A 16,497-nucleotide genomic window follows, 5' to 3' on the forward strand; every position below is an offset into this window, starting at 1 on the left:
TTTTATGACAAATAATTTCCCATACATGGTAGGGGTGATACTGTTGGTGTTAGGGGTTTAGGTTTTTGACAGACGCCTGTTGCTGTGTGTAATTACCTCATCATCCTCCAGGCGGCGCTGTGCATCCAAGATGAATTTGATGTACTGGCTGGTGAGAGCCATCAGCTCGCTGTAGCGGGTTCTCAGAGTGACATACTGAAAGAAATGCAGTGTTGCAGATCAGTTATTTGAATGCTTCTTTGGCATTTAACCCTAAAATGTACATTTTCTATCAATTTAATATCAGGCTTCTGAATATAGGAGTTCAGTGTTTTTTCTTTGTTTCTACACTGAATGTTAGTTTTGATACTGAGACAAAGGTTTGCAGTTTGTCCCATTTGTTGGTGCAGCTGAACATGATCTTGCTGAAAGTTGTATATTTCTCAACATGTCAAACAATTCTTTATTTCTTTAGTTGTAACAGGGACCGTTCAGAATCAGCATCTCTGCAGTTGTGGTGTGTGTAAAACCTACCTCTTGAATGATATCATCAGATGCACACTCCATTTTAGGTTTCTTTAGAGGAGATGCTATAGGATCCTGGAGCGCTTTGTAGGTCAAAATCTGGAACTCATAATCCTGAGGAAGTAGAAACATAGAAGTAGAAGTAGAAACATTTAAGCTCAAGCCAGAAAATAAACAGACACTTGTTGTAAAGATGAAAACTTCAGTACGAACCTTAACTGAATCAATGTAAGCTTTTGCATTTTTCTGGCAATTTTCAACCTTGTCCTTGTTTTTCTCGATCTCTTCCAGGAGTTTCTGTAAATATAAACAAAAACATTGCAGCAGACAATACTTCTCTCCACTGTCCTAACATTTCTAGTGTGTTTAAGTATTTTTTTCTACTAAACAGAAAAGTGACAGATGCAAGTTTGTCTTTTTTTTTTCTCAAATGCTAAGACGATTAGATAATGAAAGTAAACATGATTAAATGCCTCCTTACTGAATCTGTGCCATCACTGTGACCACCACCACAGCTCATTCTTTTCTTTTACCTGCTCCTCTGCCAGTTGCTCCTTTAGAGCCTTGCTATCAGAGATTGGCACAGCTTGAATCTTTTCCTGCCTCTGCCGTGCTTCTCTGAGCCATCGGATGAGCCACTCGTAGTTTTCACGGTAGGAGTTCATGTGGCGGCCGAGGAGGTCGAGCTCGCGCTGCCTCAGCTCGATCTGAGCAAACACGGCCTGCCAGCGCTCCAGGAGGCTGCTGACCAGCTGACGGTAATGCTCCAGGTCAACATCCCGCTCGCTGTGGATCCTCGACATCTTGTCGTTGATAGTGGTCGCCCTCTTCAGCTCGTCCTGCAGGCGGTCAAATACCACCTGGTCGGCCTCTGCTTCAGCACGCATTGACTGTCAGACAAAAAACAAATGCAGCTCAGCATGGCAGCAGCTAAGGGTTTATTCATAGCTAACAGAAAACAAAATATGTATATGTTCATCATCATCTGAAGAAATACCTTCAGCTGACTACGATGGTCCTCCACCTCCTTTTCATCAGCTGGCACTTTACTGACGTCACGGAGTCGAGTCTCGTAATTCTTGAGGGTGTCCTCTGCATCTTTAGTGTTTCTGATCACAACGTCAATGGTCTTGAGCCTGAAATCAAAGAGGTTCACACTGTGTAAAACATACATTAACAGCTGGAAATCCATCAGGACGTGCTCAGAGTCACTGTCTCACTTGTCCAGGTAGACGGAGGAGAGGCCGTAGACATGGTCCATCTTCTTCAGTGTGATGTCCAGCTCAGAGCGCAGCGTTGGGGCGGAGCTGGACGGCTGAGGAGACGACAGAACCTCCTCGGTCTTCTCAGTGATGGAGTCCAAGTCTTTTTTCAGACCCTCCAACTCTGACTGGACTTTCTGTCACCAAGAAACAGAAAGAAGGTTTACTGATATTTACCGTCCCTCATATTCTATCACATCCATGAATTACAGTTCATGGGACATGAAATTAAACGTCATGAATATTTTCATGAAAAGCATGAATGCAGCAACTGGCACAGCTAATTGTTGTAACTAATTTAGGTTTCCTCTTGTCTTCTGTTTCGTTACCATTTGCTCTGCAGTCTTCAGGGCACAGGCTTTCAGTGGCTCTTTCTCCACGGGCTGACGAAGACGTGTCACCGTCCGATTCTCACAACCCTCCAGCCTCAGACGAAGGTCCTTTATCTTGGTCAGGTACGTCTTGCACACAGACTCATCTTGTTCTCCTGTTTGGATTGAAAAAACATATAGATTGAGTTTGCAGAGAATTCCAGCTCTGGATAAATAAGCTGGTTATTAGTTCATGTTAGGTTTTGCATAGCGTGTAAGATACAGCAAGTAATCAAACAAGTACGAAAACATGGCACAATCCTAAAAGCTACAGTATTAGTTACATGAGCTTAACGTTTAATAGAGACCATTTTGAATCACTGAAGCCCTTAAAATCCAAAAACTTTAGATAATTAAAAAAATAATCTGAATACACAATAAAAGTTTTAGTTACTGTCCATTATTTGTGAATGCATCTATGTCACATTGTGATCTTTTGTTTATAGTGGTAATTTGTCAATGACCTGATTAAGTCATTCCCTGTTGAAGATTGATTATCAGCTGCCACGAAACCCATGCAACAAAATGGAGCAATGAGTGAGGTTAGGAGGAATATTAGAATCAGGGAGGATGAAGGAGCTGATTGAGTTAATGAATGAAATGAAACATGACATCACAACAGCCCTGCACAGCCAATCAAAAGCTCCTGCTACACATCTGCCACTGTAACTCGAGCCCCTTACCTGTTCTGGGTGGCACATAGCCTGTAAGGTGAACCCAACAGTCAGCACACAAATGACCATGACTGAATGACAACATAAATGTCTGAGCAATGACTCGGTGACAAACCTAAAACAAACCGTGTGTAGCGATGACATTTGGTGATAAAAGAAACCACGGTGTCATACGATAAGTCGACAGTACACACCTTGTTCTGCAGAGCTGACCATTGTGTTGTAGTGCTGGTTGGCTCTGTTGTAGTTGGACTCCACCTGCATTCGATCTTCGGCCCCGAACATTTGGGAGTCCTGGCTGTCTCTCAAGAAGTCCTGATAGTGCTGCTCCAGGTTCCTCAGCGCCAGCCGGTACTCCTCCACCCTCAGGGTCTTAAACTGCAGGGGGGCAAGGAAGATGCATATTAAACATGAGAAAATAACAGAACAGCTTAATACTCAAGTGTAAAGTATGAGCATGTTACCATAGTGATGTTCCAGGTGTTGATGATGTGGACGTCTCTCATCAGGTACTGCCAGGACAACAGACTCTTCATGTCCACAAACATCGTCTGCCACATGGCCTGCAGCCTCTGGAGGTTTCCTTCCAGTCTGAGGAAGATAGTGAGGATCAGCGTTTACTGTGACCATGTGACTCAGCTTTCACACCAATCTACTACACTCTGGAGCAGCTCTCAGCTCACCCGGCAACACTGTTCACTGCATCCTTATTGGTGGGTGGAATCAGGAAGCAGATGGAGGGCACAGACGCCTCGCAGCCTCTGTCATTGAGCACCCTCCACTTGTACGGCTCCGAGTTGTTCAGCAGAGCACATTCGTCTCCTCTGTGGACTGTGATCTGGAAGACAATAAACACAGACGCTCATGTTTGACTGAACCTACAGCAATTCTGCACTTTCCTGTCATTCATCTGTACAGTCAAGACATAGTATATGAGTAGAGGTCACCCAAAAGCTTAACACATGACTATACACTGGGTACAGGTCTCAGACTCACCTCCAGTTGTTTGAAGTCACAAACAGCCTGGACGGGCAGTTTGCCTTTTATTGGGGTGGCAGGGTTACGTGGTTTCAGCTGGATGATGGTCTTGGCCCTTCGCTTCAGGCCTTCCAGGTGGGTTTTGAACTCAGTCAGTTGCTCTTTCTCATCCTATTCGGAACATAATAATGTATGTTATTATATCCAGATCAGCACAATTTCATCATTTCCAGAAATACCAAAAAAATGTAAGTTTGAAGATGAGTTCTAATATTTAAAGCTTTTGGATGCTTGTAGATCATGATACTTTCCTACTGATTTGCTTTGTGAGTCTTATCGTCTTGTCTTTTTTTACTATTTTATTACGTGTTTGTATTTATCTGCTGTTATTAGCATATGTGAAGCATTGTGATTGACTTAATGAATATAGAAATAAATAACTTCACCTCAAAATAAATACATTTTGATTGACTGATTGGGTCTGAATGATAATGTCTTCCCACAGTGCTAAAGTGTCTGGTGCAGTTTAAGGCACAGATCAAGACCCTTCAGTGGTACTGTCTTTTAACAATATCTCAATGTGTCTAAGGTAAACAAAAGACCTACAGCTGTGTCCTGCAGCAGGTCTTCCAACCGTGTGACTGTGATGGAGCGGTCACATCTGTACTTCCTCTTCATTGTGTCTTGCATCTTTTTGAGCCTCTCCTCCGCCTCCGTCACATCAGCGAAAAACTAGACAAGGAAAAATGTTGAGAAATGAAGCTGCACAGTTGTCCAGGAGTTCAGATCATGCCGAACATATACAGGCAGTACAGCGAAACAACCCAAAAGGCCACAGATTACTGATAGACAGTGTAACTCCACATGGATAAAGTGACCACGTTAACTGGGGGCAGAGTTTTGAAATAATGAGGTCTGCTGGTGAGGGTCAGGAAACATACCTGGAAGTAGGCAGTATTTTCTTTCAGGTGGGTTTCGACGCAGCAGCAGAGCTGGAGGATCCAGCTCCACTGAGTCTGCAGAGCTGCAGTGAAGGCCTGCAGGCGGAGGACAAACAATCTTAAATAATAATATAATACAGTCACAGTTGCTTGAGTTAACAGATCTAAAACTTGAAATGGACTTGTACCTTTACAATGCTTTTCCTGCAACATCCAACAAGAACCGACTGTCCCCTTACCCTAATATATCCCAGAATGCTATTTGTGTCATTTGTGAGTGGCCATAATGTTTTTGGTTCATCAGCCATCTTGGATAACCTCACCTCGATAGTTTTCCTGGCAGGGTGTCCATCTCTCAGCAGTTTGTCTCCTGTAGCCTGGACACTGTTCACCTTCTTCTCCCTGAGCTCCAGGTCTCTCATCAAACCCTGCTCCACAGAAACAACAGCCAGTCACACCACTGTGAACATCCCTTCAGCTGCGAGGGTAAAAGCTGTTAGACCATCACGCTGTAACTTTACCGAGTAGTTTTCCTTCTTGACCACCATGTGGGTGTTACGATCACTCCAGTCATAGTTCACCTCCTCCTCCTCTTTCTCATTCAGCCACATCAGCTCTTTGGTGGCTGCAGTGACAAAGGCGTGAAGCTGGTCCAGGTACTGCAGACGAGCCTTAGAGGTGTTCTGCAGTAAAACAGAGAAGACATGGAGACACATTAGGACACATTAAGAGGGACTGAAATACTGAGTCGGAAAGAAAACCATCCACTCTTCGGTAGCTTCAGAGTATCATGAGTCATTTTCTTTTCATAAGACTATGTTTGCCTTCATTTCAGTGTCTGATGTGACTTACCAGGAGCTTGCCATACTGCAGTTCCAGTTTTCCCAGATAGTCGCGGTAGGCAGCTTTACTGCCGGGTGAGACCTGGCTCTACAGCAGAGAGGAAGGACCAGAGATCAGTTAAGTCGGATTTTATAAGTAGAAAACAAGAGTGAACAACAATAAAAACAAGAATATTTATTAAACAAGGATTTTATTTTTTTGAACAAATGTGTGATGTGAGTCAGAGATCTGGGACTAGACTCAAAATATTCTCTCCTGCTTTCTGTCGACTGTTCGTACCTCATCAGCCTTCGCCCTCTCAATCTTGGAGCGGAACTCCTCCACAGACTGGTGGAGGCCGCGGTGGCTGCCCAGCTGGGACTCAACAGTGGGCAGGTCGGAGCCCCACTCCCCTTCGTCCACCCGGCGCTGGTTCTCCTCCACCCAGCCCAGCAGATCGTGCATGTAGCGCATGGTGACTTCATCCAGCTCTGGCCGCACCCTCATGGGGGCCTGCTGCAGGACCTGCACTGTGTGGACCTGAGTCATGGGGATCTGCGTGGGCGTCACACCGGACTTGATGCGCAGGTTGTACTCACTGCGGAGGTTCACCAGCCTCTCATGGAGACGATACACTCTAGAGCCAGAAGCAGTGTGGAATTAGTTGCTGCTGAAACATTTGAAATTGTCTGGTTCATCATTTATCAAACAAACCGTCTCAAGTTTTAGGATTCGCTTGTTTACTTTGTTTTATACCAGTAAAAAAGTTCATGTCTTTGGATTCTGGACTGCTGATTGGACAGAACAAGTAAAGTGGGAAGAAGACTTGTGCTCCTGGATCTTCTAACAATCCATTCATTGAAAAACAGCTACAATCATAGATCAACTCAGGAAAAATAATAATTAGTTGCAGCTTCAAGTCAAAGTGTCATGACTTCAAGAGCTTTTTTGTTTTTTTCAATCCACACCTGCGATACATCTGTTCAGCTTGAAGGTGGCGTCCATCTTTGAGCAGCTGCACGTCATTGAAGAGGAGGCGGATCATTCCTTCTGCTTTTTCCAGATCAGCATCCATCTCTGCTGTGTGTTGAGCTGGTTTCCCTGAGCTCAGCATCCGCACATCCTGTTGGACAGAGACAGAGAAATGACAGCACTGTGGCCGATTTAGCTCAAATCACAATGTCTGTGACGAAGGTTTGTGTCTCACCGTCTGCAGCAGCGTTTCCACCTGGTTGAGCTGCTCCTCACACACCCCTGACTCCATCTGGACCTTACTGACGATCCTCTGAAGTCGTTCCAGCCTGCAGTGGAAAGGGGGAGTGGAGGTCAAAGGTCAAAACCCACTTTAGACACAGTACCCAACAGTCACAATTAACTCCCAGTGTAGTTTTTTTTTTTTTTTTTTTTTTTTTTTTTCGGCTTTGTTTGATGGGATTGACCAGTCTCATAACAAATAAATTAAACTAGTAGATTAAAAAGTGAGGGTTAAAAATGAAAGGGCTTACTCCGTCTTCTGGCGGAATAAATACTTTAAGTCGTATCCCTGCTGCATGAAAGCCATGACGCAGCTCTGCCTGTCCACTACAGCACAGATGATATGTTTTAAAAACCTCAGCACCTTCTTAAGTTTTCAAACCCAAGAGGCTACGCCCTGCCAGCCTTGTGATTAAAACGTTTTTAAGCGACTATCAAATGACTACATTATTGTAAGACTGTTGCCATGACGATGGCACGGTAGTCATGTGTTTGCCCTAATATGATTTTTACTTCCCTCATCACAAAGCCAGCTCAGTTTCATTTTATGACCAAAGTGGACTTGATCATTAGGAAATGAGTCATGCTCGTGGTCACACAGTAACGGTTTCTTAATGCCTTGTGTCTGTTTTAATGTTTTTTTTTTTAATAACTGCATTTGCTTTGGCAACAGACGCCATGTGATGAGGCCCACTCACCTCTCAAATTCTGTCCTGAGGAGGCGCTCCCTCTCCAGTATGGCGACGTGCAGACGACCCCATTCCTTCTCCACGTCAAAGGGATGGTAACCTGGTGGCACCTTGACATGTCCTGCCTGGACTGCACCCTGCAGAACAACAACCACACAGTCAACTGCAGTTACACAGCTGTAGAGACATCAGCAGAAATAAACATTAGAATAATTGATAGGTGTATTAAACATTTATATCCATCAGTCTGTGAATGTTCCTCTTTGTCTCTCTTGTGCTCGTGTCCCACAGGCAAAAAGTCAAGTGCAAAACTGGAATTTGTCTCTGGACAAAGATGCCGTCATCATTTCAACTTTAAGGATTCTTAGCACATGTTGTGAACATCTCTGTACAGTACAGACGTAGCCTTCAAACCATCCCGTGGACCGCAGACTTTCCTGAAGAGCGGCTCTGAGAGGGCTCACCTCAAAAGACTTGAAGATGTGTTTGGAGCGGTTCTTGTCGGACTCCTTCGCAGGGAGCTCTGTTTCCTTGAACTTCAGGAACTGACGCCAAAGAACCTGCAGACCAGAAAAGGGATGGATCAGTTTCAGCTTCTTCATGACTATTGTGATGTTGTGTTTTGTTGTGTTGGGATTACAGTCTAGACCCACTCACCTCAATCTCCTCATAGCTGGTGGGAAACTTCCTCTCCTCAAAGACGAGGATGTGGTGACGGATCCACTGCAGCAGCATGGTGACCAGCTCATAATACTCCTGCCAACGCAGCTCCAACTCCTGCAGAACAGACACACAAACAGGCTCAACTTGAAACACTGCAGGATAAAAATCCTCCTACTACTCTTTACAGTGCGGAGAATCAGATGTGCATTGCTGAGCTGGAGGAAAGATGAAGAAGCTGATGAAGAAGAGGAGGATTTACATTGGCTTTGACACCATCCTGAACATCTGGTACCCTGGGCATGGCATCGTACAGAGACGAGACGTATGTGATGATGGATTTCTCATCTGGATGAGGCACGTCCACATCTGTGGAGAGAAAAAAGCTTTCAAATCAAAAGGAAAGAGGAGTGAAGCTAAATTAACCTTTTGTGATTTACTAGATCTGTGCACTCACTGAACTCAGTATGTGAAAACCAAAGAAATAACATGCTTTCACTGAAGGCTGCACACAGTAATGTCATTTGTGTTGGTTTTAACAATACTAAAAAAAGGAAGGGAAACTGCACACAGGCTCAAATATTCAAAGTGCTGCTGAAGTGTGTCTCACCTTCAGGGTCCAGCAGTCTGGTGGCGCCCAGCTCTCTTTCTGCCACGCTGAAGGCCTGCTCCAGGTTCTCCTGGTTGCTCTGTCGGTACACCTGACTCATGTCGATCAGAGTGGGCCTGTAGACAGCAACCAGCCACAGAGAACACTGAGTCAACTTTTTAAAACACGCGTCAGTGAGACAGAAAACCTGCAGCCACACTGACAGCTGTTAAAAAACATATGTGACATATTTCATATCTAATGCTGCTGAGGGAAGGCTGATCCTGAGCAGGATGGTCTTCCTGATACCAGAAAGGACAAGCAAAAACAGGAGTCCTCCCCAACTTCTACACAAAGACGACAGATCCACTGCGTTAGAGTGCCAGGAAGATGGCTGCACTAATAACATGTAGGCACAAGTACAGAGCATCTCATCACTAGCAGTGCATCTCATGCCCAGAAATACCAAAGAGGAGGATTAGTCTGAAGAATCAGATTTTACAGTAAATTCTGCTGAACTGAGGATGATTTTTACAAAAACACCAAATCTGAACATGTATCAGTACATCTGCACAGCTCTCTGGACGTAGTATTCTTTGTGTGCTGGTGATTCTCTCTCTACAAAGCAGTCCTGGCTGGAGGACGATCTGTCCCTGCCGTGCTGGATGATTTGAGGTTCTGATCCCGACTCCTGCTCCTCGCTGTGGGACCCTTGACTGGAGCAGGCCCCGGGGCTTTGGGATCCTCGGCCCGAGTCGAAGGAGTTTTCAGCGGGAATGTCCTCACACAGCATGACCACCCTGTCCTCCAGGTCGCTGATGGAGCCCGCTGTGCTGCTGGAGACACTGTTCTGACGTCTCTTTGTGCGGAACTTCCTCTTTAAGGTCAACATGGTAGTAACCGTCACGTATTCAACGTTTCCAAATGAGTGGAGTCAAAATGTTGCATAAGTTATAAAAAAATATATATCAAAGCTATGGCAGCTTTAAGAAGGACTTCATCCTGGAGTCAGTCCACTGGTAATTCCTGATTCATTCCAATAGTCTTTGCTCAGATTAGTGTTTCAGTCGCTCATTGGTAAAACTCTACGCTGCAGCTGTTAAACCTCTGCACGTCCTTCTTCCTCTGCTACGAAGGAATCTGTGGCAGAGCGGTTAGCGTACCTGTGTTATGCTACAACCTGCCGAGCCTCCAGTGAGCGTAGCTCCAGGGTACCTTTTCTGAAATTAGTGTGATACACCCACACTGTCAAAGAAAACACTCTCGTCTTTTCACATTGAATGATGCCAACTCAAGCGCTGTGTAATTCCTGGGCTGGATGATGTGGCAGCGCTGCAGGGCCTGTTTGTTTGTGCACTCCACCCAAAATAAACACTTTTAAATTTAATGGTTAGAAGTTGATTAGAAGTTTTTACAGCAGAAAAAGTATAAAAGCCTCTACAGAAATTTGCAAAACCTATTTCTCAGTGTGTGTGTGTGTGTGTGTGTGTGTGTGTGTGTGTGTGTGCATCACTCTGCTCCATATTTTTACTTAAGTATGGCTAATTGAACCTCTAATTATGGTCTGTTACGTATATTTAACACAAAGGGCTCTAACATCCACATTATAGTGTAATCCTTCTTAATGCAAATAGATGAGGTAACCGAACGTGTTACCAGAAGACGTTTGCTCAGGAACCATCTGACAAACTCTTTCGGTTTTTGATTTATAATAACCAACATTTGTCCTGACAAGCCAAGTGTGCTACGGTAAAACTCAAAACAGAACTTTGGTTTTCTGTTCCCTGAATGTACTGCAATAAATAAAAAACAGACAGTAACCAGAAATATGCAAAGGGTCACAGAAAAGCCCTTTTTAAAACTGAGTGTAAAATTCATGTCCTACGGTGTTACAGGAACCCGAGTCCAGACAAGCTCTTCAAACCAGAAAATGTTTCTGTGTCGTTTGTAGTCCTTTTATCACAAGCACGTCTTTTCTACACATGGGCGGTTAAGTTAAAGGTTAAATGCTGAATGCTCCTGAGCGAGACACCTTATGGTAACACATCTATCTTGGCGGTCTGAGGGTCTCACCTGTGTTTGTGTATGATGGCGTTGAAGAGCTTGCCATCCCTCCAGCTGGTGGTGAAGTTGTCACAGCGCAGGCCCTGGTATCCCTCCACCATCCTCTGAGACCACAGCAGCAGCTTCTCTTTGGCCGTCATGTCGTCAGACTGACCGTTCACCTGAATGTCCGAGATCTGAAGGGGACGGTGTGAGCGGTCAGTGATACACATTTCAATCACAGAGTGGTTTAAACATTTGGCACGCAGAAATATTATTAGCATAGGTGACAAAATGAAACCACCAACAAACAAAACAGGATTCTTCATAAAGGTCACATGTTTTCATGATGAGGTCAATTTTTCATCAAGTCATGCAACTTTCTATTGACTTTATTAGATGTGATTGGAGTGTTACTTCAATGGCAAAGAAACACTTTTTCCAGTCTGCCTGCTAATTTCTTCCAGACATTTTCAACCTCAAACACAAACCACCACTTTCATTTGAGGGGCACAAGAAATCCATGAATCCATGAAACACAGAAAACATCTCTGACTCACGGATTTTACAATTCTTTAAACAAAAAAAGATCTTAAACTCTGTGGCTGCTGTAAGTCAATGTTTTAAACAAATGAATCTCAACTCCACAGGAAAATTCCTCTTTTTCATCAAGCTATGAGTCACATGTAAAAGTCCCTTAGCTATATGGTTTTCCAGTCAGATGACTCACTGAGTATAGAACTGACTGTGCTATGTATCAGCTGTAATGAGATGTAAACATGGTGGTATGTGAAGGAAGTACCTATGAGGTGTGTTTGTTTTGCTCTGCTTGATGTAACAGAAAGGTGGGGCTGTCTCCAAATCTAAGCACACGTCATAAACAGAACAATCACAGGAAGACTTGAAATTTAACTGTATATTTTTTTAAACTCGATTATTTGACTTGGCTTGTTGCAGAAAACTCCACCGACTCATCGCTCCAATCAGATCCAGACTTCTCTTGTGTGTGTGTGTGTTTTTTTAGTACTGTGATTTTACCCACAGATAATCTCACAAAAACTGAAGTGCAGCAGCTGGAGATAATGCAGCACATGAAGGCTGCACTGATACATTTCTCCTACTGGAACAGGTTCTGCTTTATTACTGCTGCACAACAATAATTGCAGTATTTTGGGGTTTGCTGGTGAGTCACTGCAGACAAATTATTTCACATGTAGCTTCTCTTTTTTTTTTGCAGGAAAGGGTGGAGGAGGGAAAAAAGGAGGCATTTCTTCCTTCTGCTATTTTTCCTCCAGAGGGGAAACCCTGGTGCTGAATGTGGACACAGGCACAAAATGACTAAGAAAGTCAATGGAAACCGGACCTCCACCCTCGCAGCCTTTCAGCCTGTTATTTAAGTCAGTCACCTGTGTATTAGTAAGCTGCGAGCTGCACCTGGGGAGCACAGAGGAAACTCACTATTGTTTGCGATGACTAGCATGTGGCAGAACAAAGAGATTATGGGTTTGTTTTGCAGGAATCACAGATGTATTTGGTTTTATTACTCGAACAGCAAAGACAAAGTGTCCAGCCTGTAAGATATTTACATTTATGCTCCATTACATACAGAAACTGATTACAGTTCAGTTTTATAAAAAACAGATGACTCTGCTGGAAGCTGCCACGCCAACGCCTGCTGCCCGCTTTCACATGGGAATCACTGAGTCACACAGAGACCAGGAAAAGGATCCCACGTCCACATCCCAACATAACCATCATAACCATCATAACATCAAAGAATCTCCATGCAGTCCCACACCATCTGCTAAGAGAATATCCAGACATGACTCCTCACATCAGGAACACATCTGCCCACTGATGAACGCTTTCCTCTGATGTGGCTTGTTCTGCCGCAGGTGGTCCAGGCTATTTTAAACCCTTTATTTTTAAGAATGGATGAACCCCGTATAGGTGGGTTACATTCAGCCTACAGAGCTGCACAGCCTGCTTCTTTAAAAATGAATGAACAGCTTCTTTCGGTGTTTACTCTTCGTGCACTGAAGGACTTGAGAAGCATAAGAGCCAAAGTGCTGCCAAATGTCCAATAAAGCCCATCTGGAAATGATTGGACTCCCCTGCACTGTAACTGTTGTGTCAACATCAGGCTCTGCTGAAGCTGATTCTCCTCATCATACTGCAGAAGCAAACCACTCACGATGTAAAATAAGGTAAACAGCACAAAATGCATGTTAGTCATACAGTGGAAGAATTTGATCTAATGTGCAGCTTGAAAGACAAACACGTGTGGATCAGGGCTTGTGGTTGACCTGTGAACAGTCACTTCACTCTGAATGCATCTAAAAAGAAATTTCAATTTAATCTAAATAACTGACTGAGTTTTTGTTTTGTTTCTCATTTCTAATCCCCAGTTGTTCCCTGCCATCATTACTGTAATTTACAGCAGAATTAGCCCTTAAATGTGTCCAGCGTTACCTGGAAGTGAAGGATGATTGTCCATATCAGCCCCAGTGTCAGTTTGGGGTTGCCATCTGCAATGTCATCATTCCTGATGTTGACCAGTTTGACCTGAAAACATGTAGATACCACGGTCAGTCAGTCTGTCTGCACAGATGAGAGTTAACACATGAAAAGCAGATTTGCTGCCATGCGTCATATTGTATGAACATGCATTCAACATCCTGTCCTTCTTTACTGACCTGTCTGTGTTTGAGAAAGTCCAAGGCGATTTGTACATTCTGCAGCTTGTGGAAGCGCATGCGGCCTTTCTCCCGTGGCTGCAAGAGATGACACCCAACATCAGGAGGAGAAAACACACGAAGCTCAAAAGATCAACCAACAGCAACATCAGGTATTTCAGTGGCCAGAAACAAACAAAGATCTATTCTGCTCTATAAAACCATTAACAGTCATGGTCGGAGAAACTGAAGTGTGATTTAGATTCTGCATGGTTGTGATCAGAGCAGTTTGGACAGACCTTCATCAGATCTGACCCTACATGACATTAGAAACCCAGCCAAGATGTCTGCAGGTGAAAGCATGATAATGAGTGAAAAGCGATATGAGTGATTCTCCCCAATTTCACTCACAAACCTCATTTTCTCATCAGCTATTACTGCACCTAATGAATCATCTTTACGTCATACACTGTCATCTACGCTTTCTAAGCCTGCCCAGGACGGAGTTACCCCAGGGGTGATGGCCATGACATGCACTCCAAGATGAAAGCTTTCAGCCAGTCTCAAGCTCTGTTGCAGAATTAGTCCACATGTCAGCCTGCAGTGATGACAATTTGGTCTCTGCTTTCAGGACACTGAGGGGACCCAGTACTTGCCAACCTTGTTTGACCCTAGACAGCTCCACTTAGAAATATTAAAAGAACCATGCCGGGAATTTCTACGTTATGCAGAGTATAAGAGATCAGTTCCATACTTCTAAACTTTTTTAAACTAAATTTATCCTGATTGCCTGTTAATGCAGGTGCAGGGACATCAGAAAAAAAAGTCTTTGTTAGTGTGTTCAAGGATCAAGAACCGTGTTAGGAAATCAGAAGACGTAGCAGAGAAAATGTTAATGTTTAGATTGAAGATTTTGTTTTGCAGCCAGATGCACAGGCTCCCTCAGATTGACGGTATGGTCCTTTAACCAGACGGGAATTAACAGTAATATCCCAACAGACTGTAATTCTCTTCTATTCTTAACAAAATCATCATGTTAACATTCATTTAAATGATGTGTTTTGTTAAATATATCGCTAAAATAAGCCATGACTGTGGAAGTGACTCCACTAAAACCACTACTTATCTCCTGTGGTGATGCCTGACACTGAGAGCTCACAGGTAAAATGGAAGCGGGCGATGTCTGACACAAAGAGGGACAGGGAGTGTGACTGTCATCATGCACAACCCAGCAGCCACCTGGGGTGGTGACACATGCCACGCCCGAGGAGGCGGCCAGCCACAGTCCAGGCGCCACTCACCAACCGCACGTTCCTCACAACGTCACGTTCCCTCGGCTACCACAGCAAGAGCATCGCAAGAGAGGAAGGCAGAGGCACAGGGGGAAAGGTCAGGGCAAAGGTCAGCAAACAGGAATTAGATAAAGGAAAAACCAGGGGTCAAACAAGTCAGTGCAGAAAGGTTACAAGATGGAAGCAAAGAATGAAAATTAGTGTTTTAAAGCTACAGCACCACAAGGTGTGTTCCCAAAAGGTAAGGTAAGGAAAGTAAAAAAAGATGTGCATAAACTCAGCATGTACTGAAATGTACAAAAATCTGTAGAGAATCAAATTCAACACATGCACGAGTGGAGACAAGACGCCCAGAGAGTAACATTTGACCCAGATAAACACTGAGACCACTTCGGGTTACAAAGAGAAGACTGGACAGTAGAACAGCTATGACAGCAAATAAAAGCAGCAGGACCAGAGAGCAGGGAGAAGAAGAAAGGTCTGGACAGGACTGGGTTTACAGAACCACATGTTCTATTGTCTGAGGTTCAAAGATGGACGGAGCTCACCAGCGTCTCTCCAGAGAGCACCTCCAGCAGGGAGATGAGGTTGTGTCCATCTCTCAGGTCCTCGTACAGGTCTGTGACGTGTCTCTGGGCCTGGAAGGGCAGAGAGGAGAGTCAGTGTTTCAGTGATATTTCACTCACACACGTCGGAAAATCCTTGTTTCATTCAGCTCCTGTTGTGCTTTGTATCGGCACAATATAAGCAGCTGCTGAGCTGAACACTGACCGACAAGGACTTTCTCAGTAGACGCAGACACGTTTAACTTACTACCTTAAAAAGCAAACCCCGAAGAGAAGAATGTGACCACAGGGCAGCGAGGGACTGGAGCTAATGTGAAATAAACTGCTCCATGTTTTTTTGTTTTGCTTTTACAACCCGGGTTCTATTGGAACAGTTTTGTACAGAACTGGGTGACGCAGCAGGTTAACAATCAGCCAGTTGACGTGGATTATCTGAGCGGCTTCTTCAGAGCTGAGACCACTCATGTTGGCTGTAACCACTGTAGGTACGACATGTTGAGGTAAATGTTAAATCCAAACCAACAAAAATTAGATCCAAAGCTACAAATTAATGGATTTTCCATTGGGATTTGTTTAATTGTGAAAGTACCTGCAAACGACATGCACGGCCCTCACTGCGTTACAGACGTTAACATATCTGCAATGTTTGGGCTGAGCTGGTGTAAAAGCAGTAACAGAACATGTAAAGACGAGTTGCACTGCAGACAAAGCTCGTACAGCAGTTAGAAAAGTCTTCAAATGAGGGGAAGGAGGTGAGAGGAGCAGTGAGGTCAAATATGGGGCGAGAGGGGAGAAATGTGAACACAGACATGCAGGCAGAAATGAATACGAGTCCACTCAGCACTCTGCTCACAGACACCTACCTCCGTCTTCCAGTGCTGGTGGGAAAGGATGGGAGGATGAAAGATGGAAAGAAGAAACAGTTTGATGTGAGAAGATATAAAACTGTCGGGATTCGTGAGGGAAGAGAACAAATGCACAGACTTGATTTGACAGATGTTAAGACACAGACAGTCGTTTATTTTAATGCCTCCTTCCTCTGAAACAACAATAAAAGAAGAAATCAAAGTGTTTCTCATGTTCTTTCTGTGAATGTACACACCCCCAGCTCTCCTGCTCTGCTTCTGTTTGCAGTAGGATGAAATAAAAACGTCTGGTTTTCATTCTGCTCGATGTA

The 16,497-nt window shown here is 44.1% G+C and overlaps 1 protein-coding gene across 23 annotated transcripts in view; it reads right to left on the minus strand.

Moving 5' to 3' along the window:
• The window catches only part of pleca (plectin a), an 83,588-nt gene that overhangs the window by 13,605 nt on the left and 53,486 nt on the right, over window positions 1-16,497 (minus strand). For 7 of the 23 annotated variants that reach the window (XM_026299555.2, XM_026299568.1, XM_026299573.1 and 4 more), the window contains 31 exons: window positions 16,184-16,198; window positions 15,303-15,392; window positions 14,764-14,799; window positions 13,484-13,561; window positions 13,260-13,352; window positions 10,818-10,984; window positions 8,766-8,881; window positions 8,418-8,524; window positions 8,153-8,272; window positions 7,960-8,055; window positions 7,505-7,632; window positions 6,760-6,853; window positions 6,521-6,675; window positions 5,853-6,189; window positions 5,583-5,660; window positions 5,252-5,413; window positions 5,054-5,158; window positions 4,731-4,826; window positions 4,396-4,521; window positions 3,808-3,960; window positions 3,495-3,649; window positions 3,276-3,402; window positions 3,006-3,189; window positions 2,821-2,841; window positions 2,096-2,253; window positions 1,725-1,903; window positions 1,502-1,640; window positions 1,038-1,394; window positions 718-801; window positions 514-618; window positions 97-195 (listed from right to left, as the gene is read on the minus strand). In XM_026299555.2, the coding sequence (XP_026155340.1) occupies window positions 97-195; window positions 514-618; window positions 718-801; window positions 1,038-1,394; window positions 1,502-1,640; window positions 1,725-1,903; window positions 2,096-2,253; window positions 2,821-2,841; window positions 3,006-3,189; window positions 3,276-3,402; window positions 3,495-3,649; window positions 3,808-3,960; window positions 4,396-4,521; window positions 4,731-4,826; window positions 5,054-5,158; window positions 5,252-5,413; window positions 5,583-5,660; window positions 5,853-6,189; window positions 6,521-6,675; window positions 6,760-6,853; window positions 7,505-7,632; window positions 7,960-8,055; window positions 8,153-8,272; window positions 8,418-8,524; window positions 8,766-8,881; window positions 10,818-10,984; window positions 13,260-13,352; window positions 13,484-13,561; window positions 14,764-14,799; window positions 15,303-15,392; window positions 16,184-16,198 (3,960 nt within the window). The remainder of the gene's footprint in view (window positions 1-96; window positions 196-513; window positions 619-717; window positions 802-1,037; window positions 1,395-1,501; window positions 1,641-1,724; window positions 1,904-2,095; window positions 2,254-2,820; window positions 2,842-3,005; window positions 3,190-3,275; window positions 3,403-3,494; window positions 3,650-3,807; window positions 3,961-4,395; window positions 4,522-4,730; window positions 4,827-5,053; window positions 5,159-5,251; window positions 5,414-5,582; window positions 5,661-5,852; window positions 6,190-6,520; window positions 6,676-6,759; window positions 6,854-7,504; window positions 7,633-7,959; window positions 8,056-8,152; window positions 8,273-8,417; window positions 8,525-8,765; window positions 8,882-10,817; window positions 10,985-13,259; window positions 13,353-13,483; window positions 13,562-14,763; window positions 14,800-15,302; window positions 15,393-16,183; window positions 16,199-16,497) is intronic. The other 16 variants (XM_026299556.2, XM_026299577.1, XM_026299578.2 and 13 more) reach the window with 6 other exon arrangements.

Source organism: Mastacembelus armatus, chromosome 11, assembly GCF_900324485.2.
Source record: "Mastacembelus armatus chromosome 11, fMasArm1.2, whole genome shotgun sequence".
In the NCBI taxonomy this organism is placed as follows: domain Eukaryota; kingdom Metazoa; phylum Chordata; class Actinopteri; order Synbranchiformes; family Mastacembelidae; genus Mastacembelus; species Mastacembelus armatus.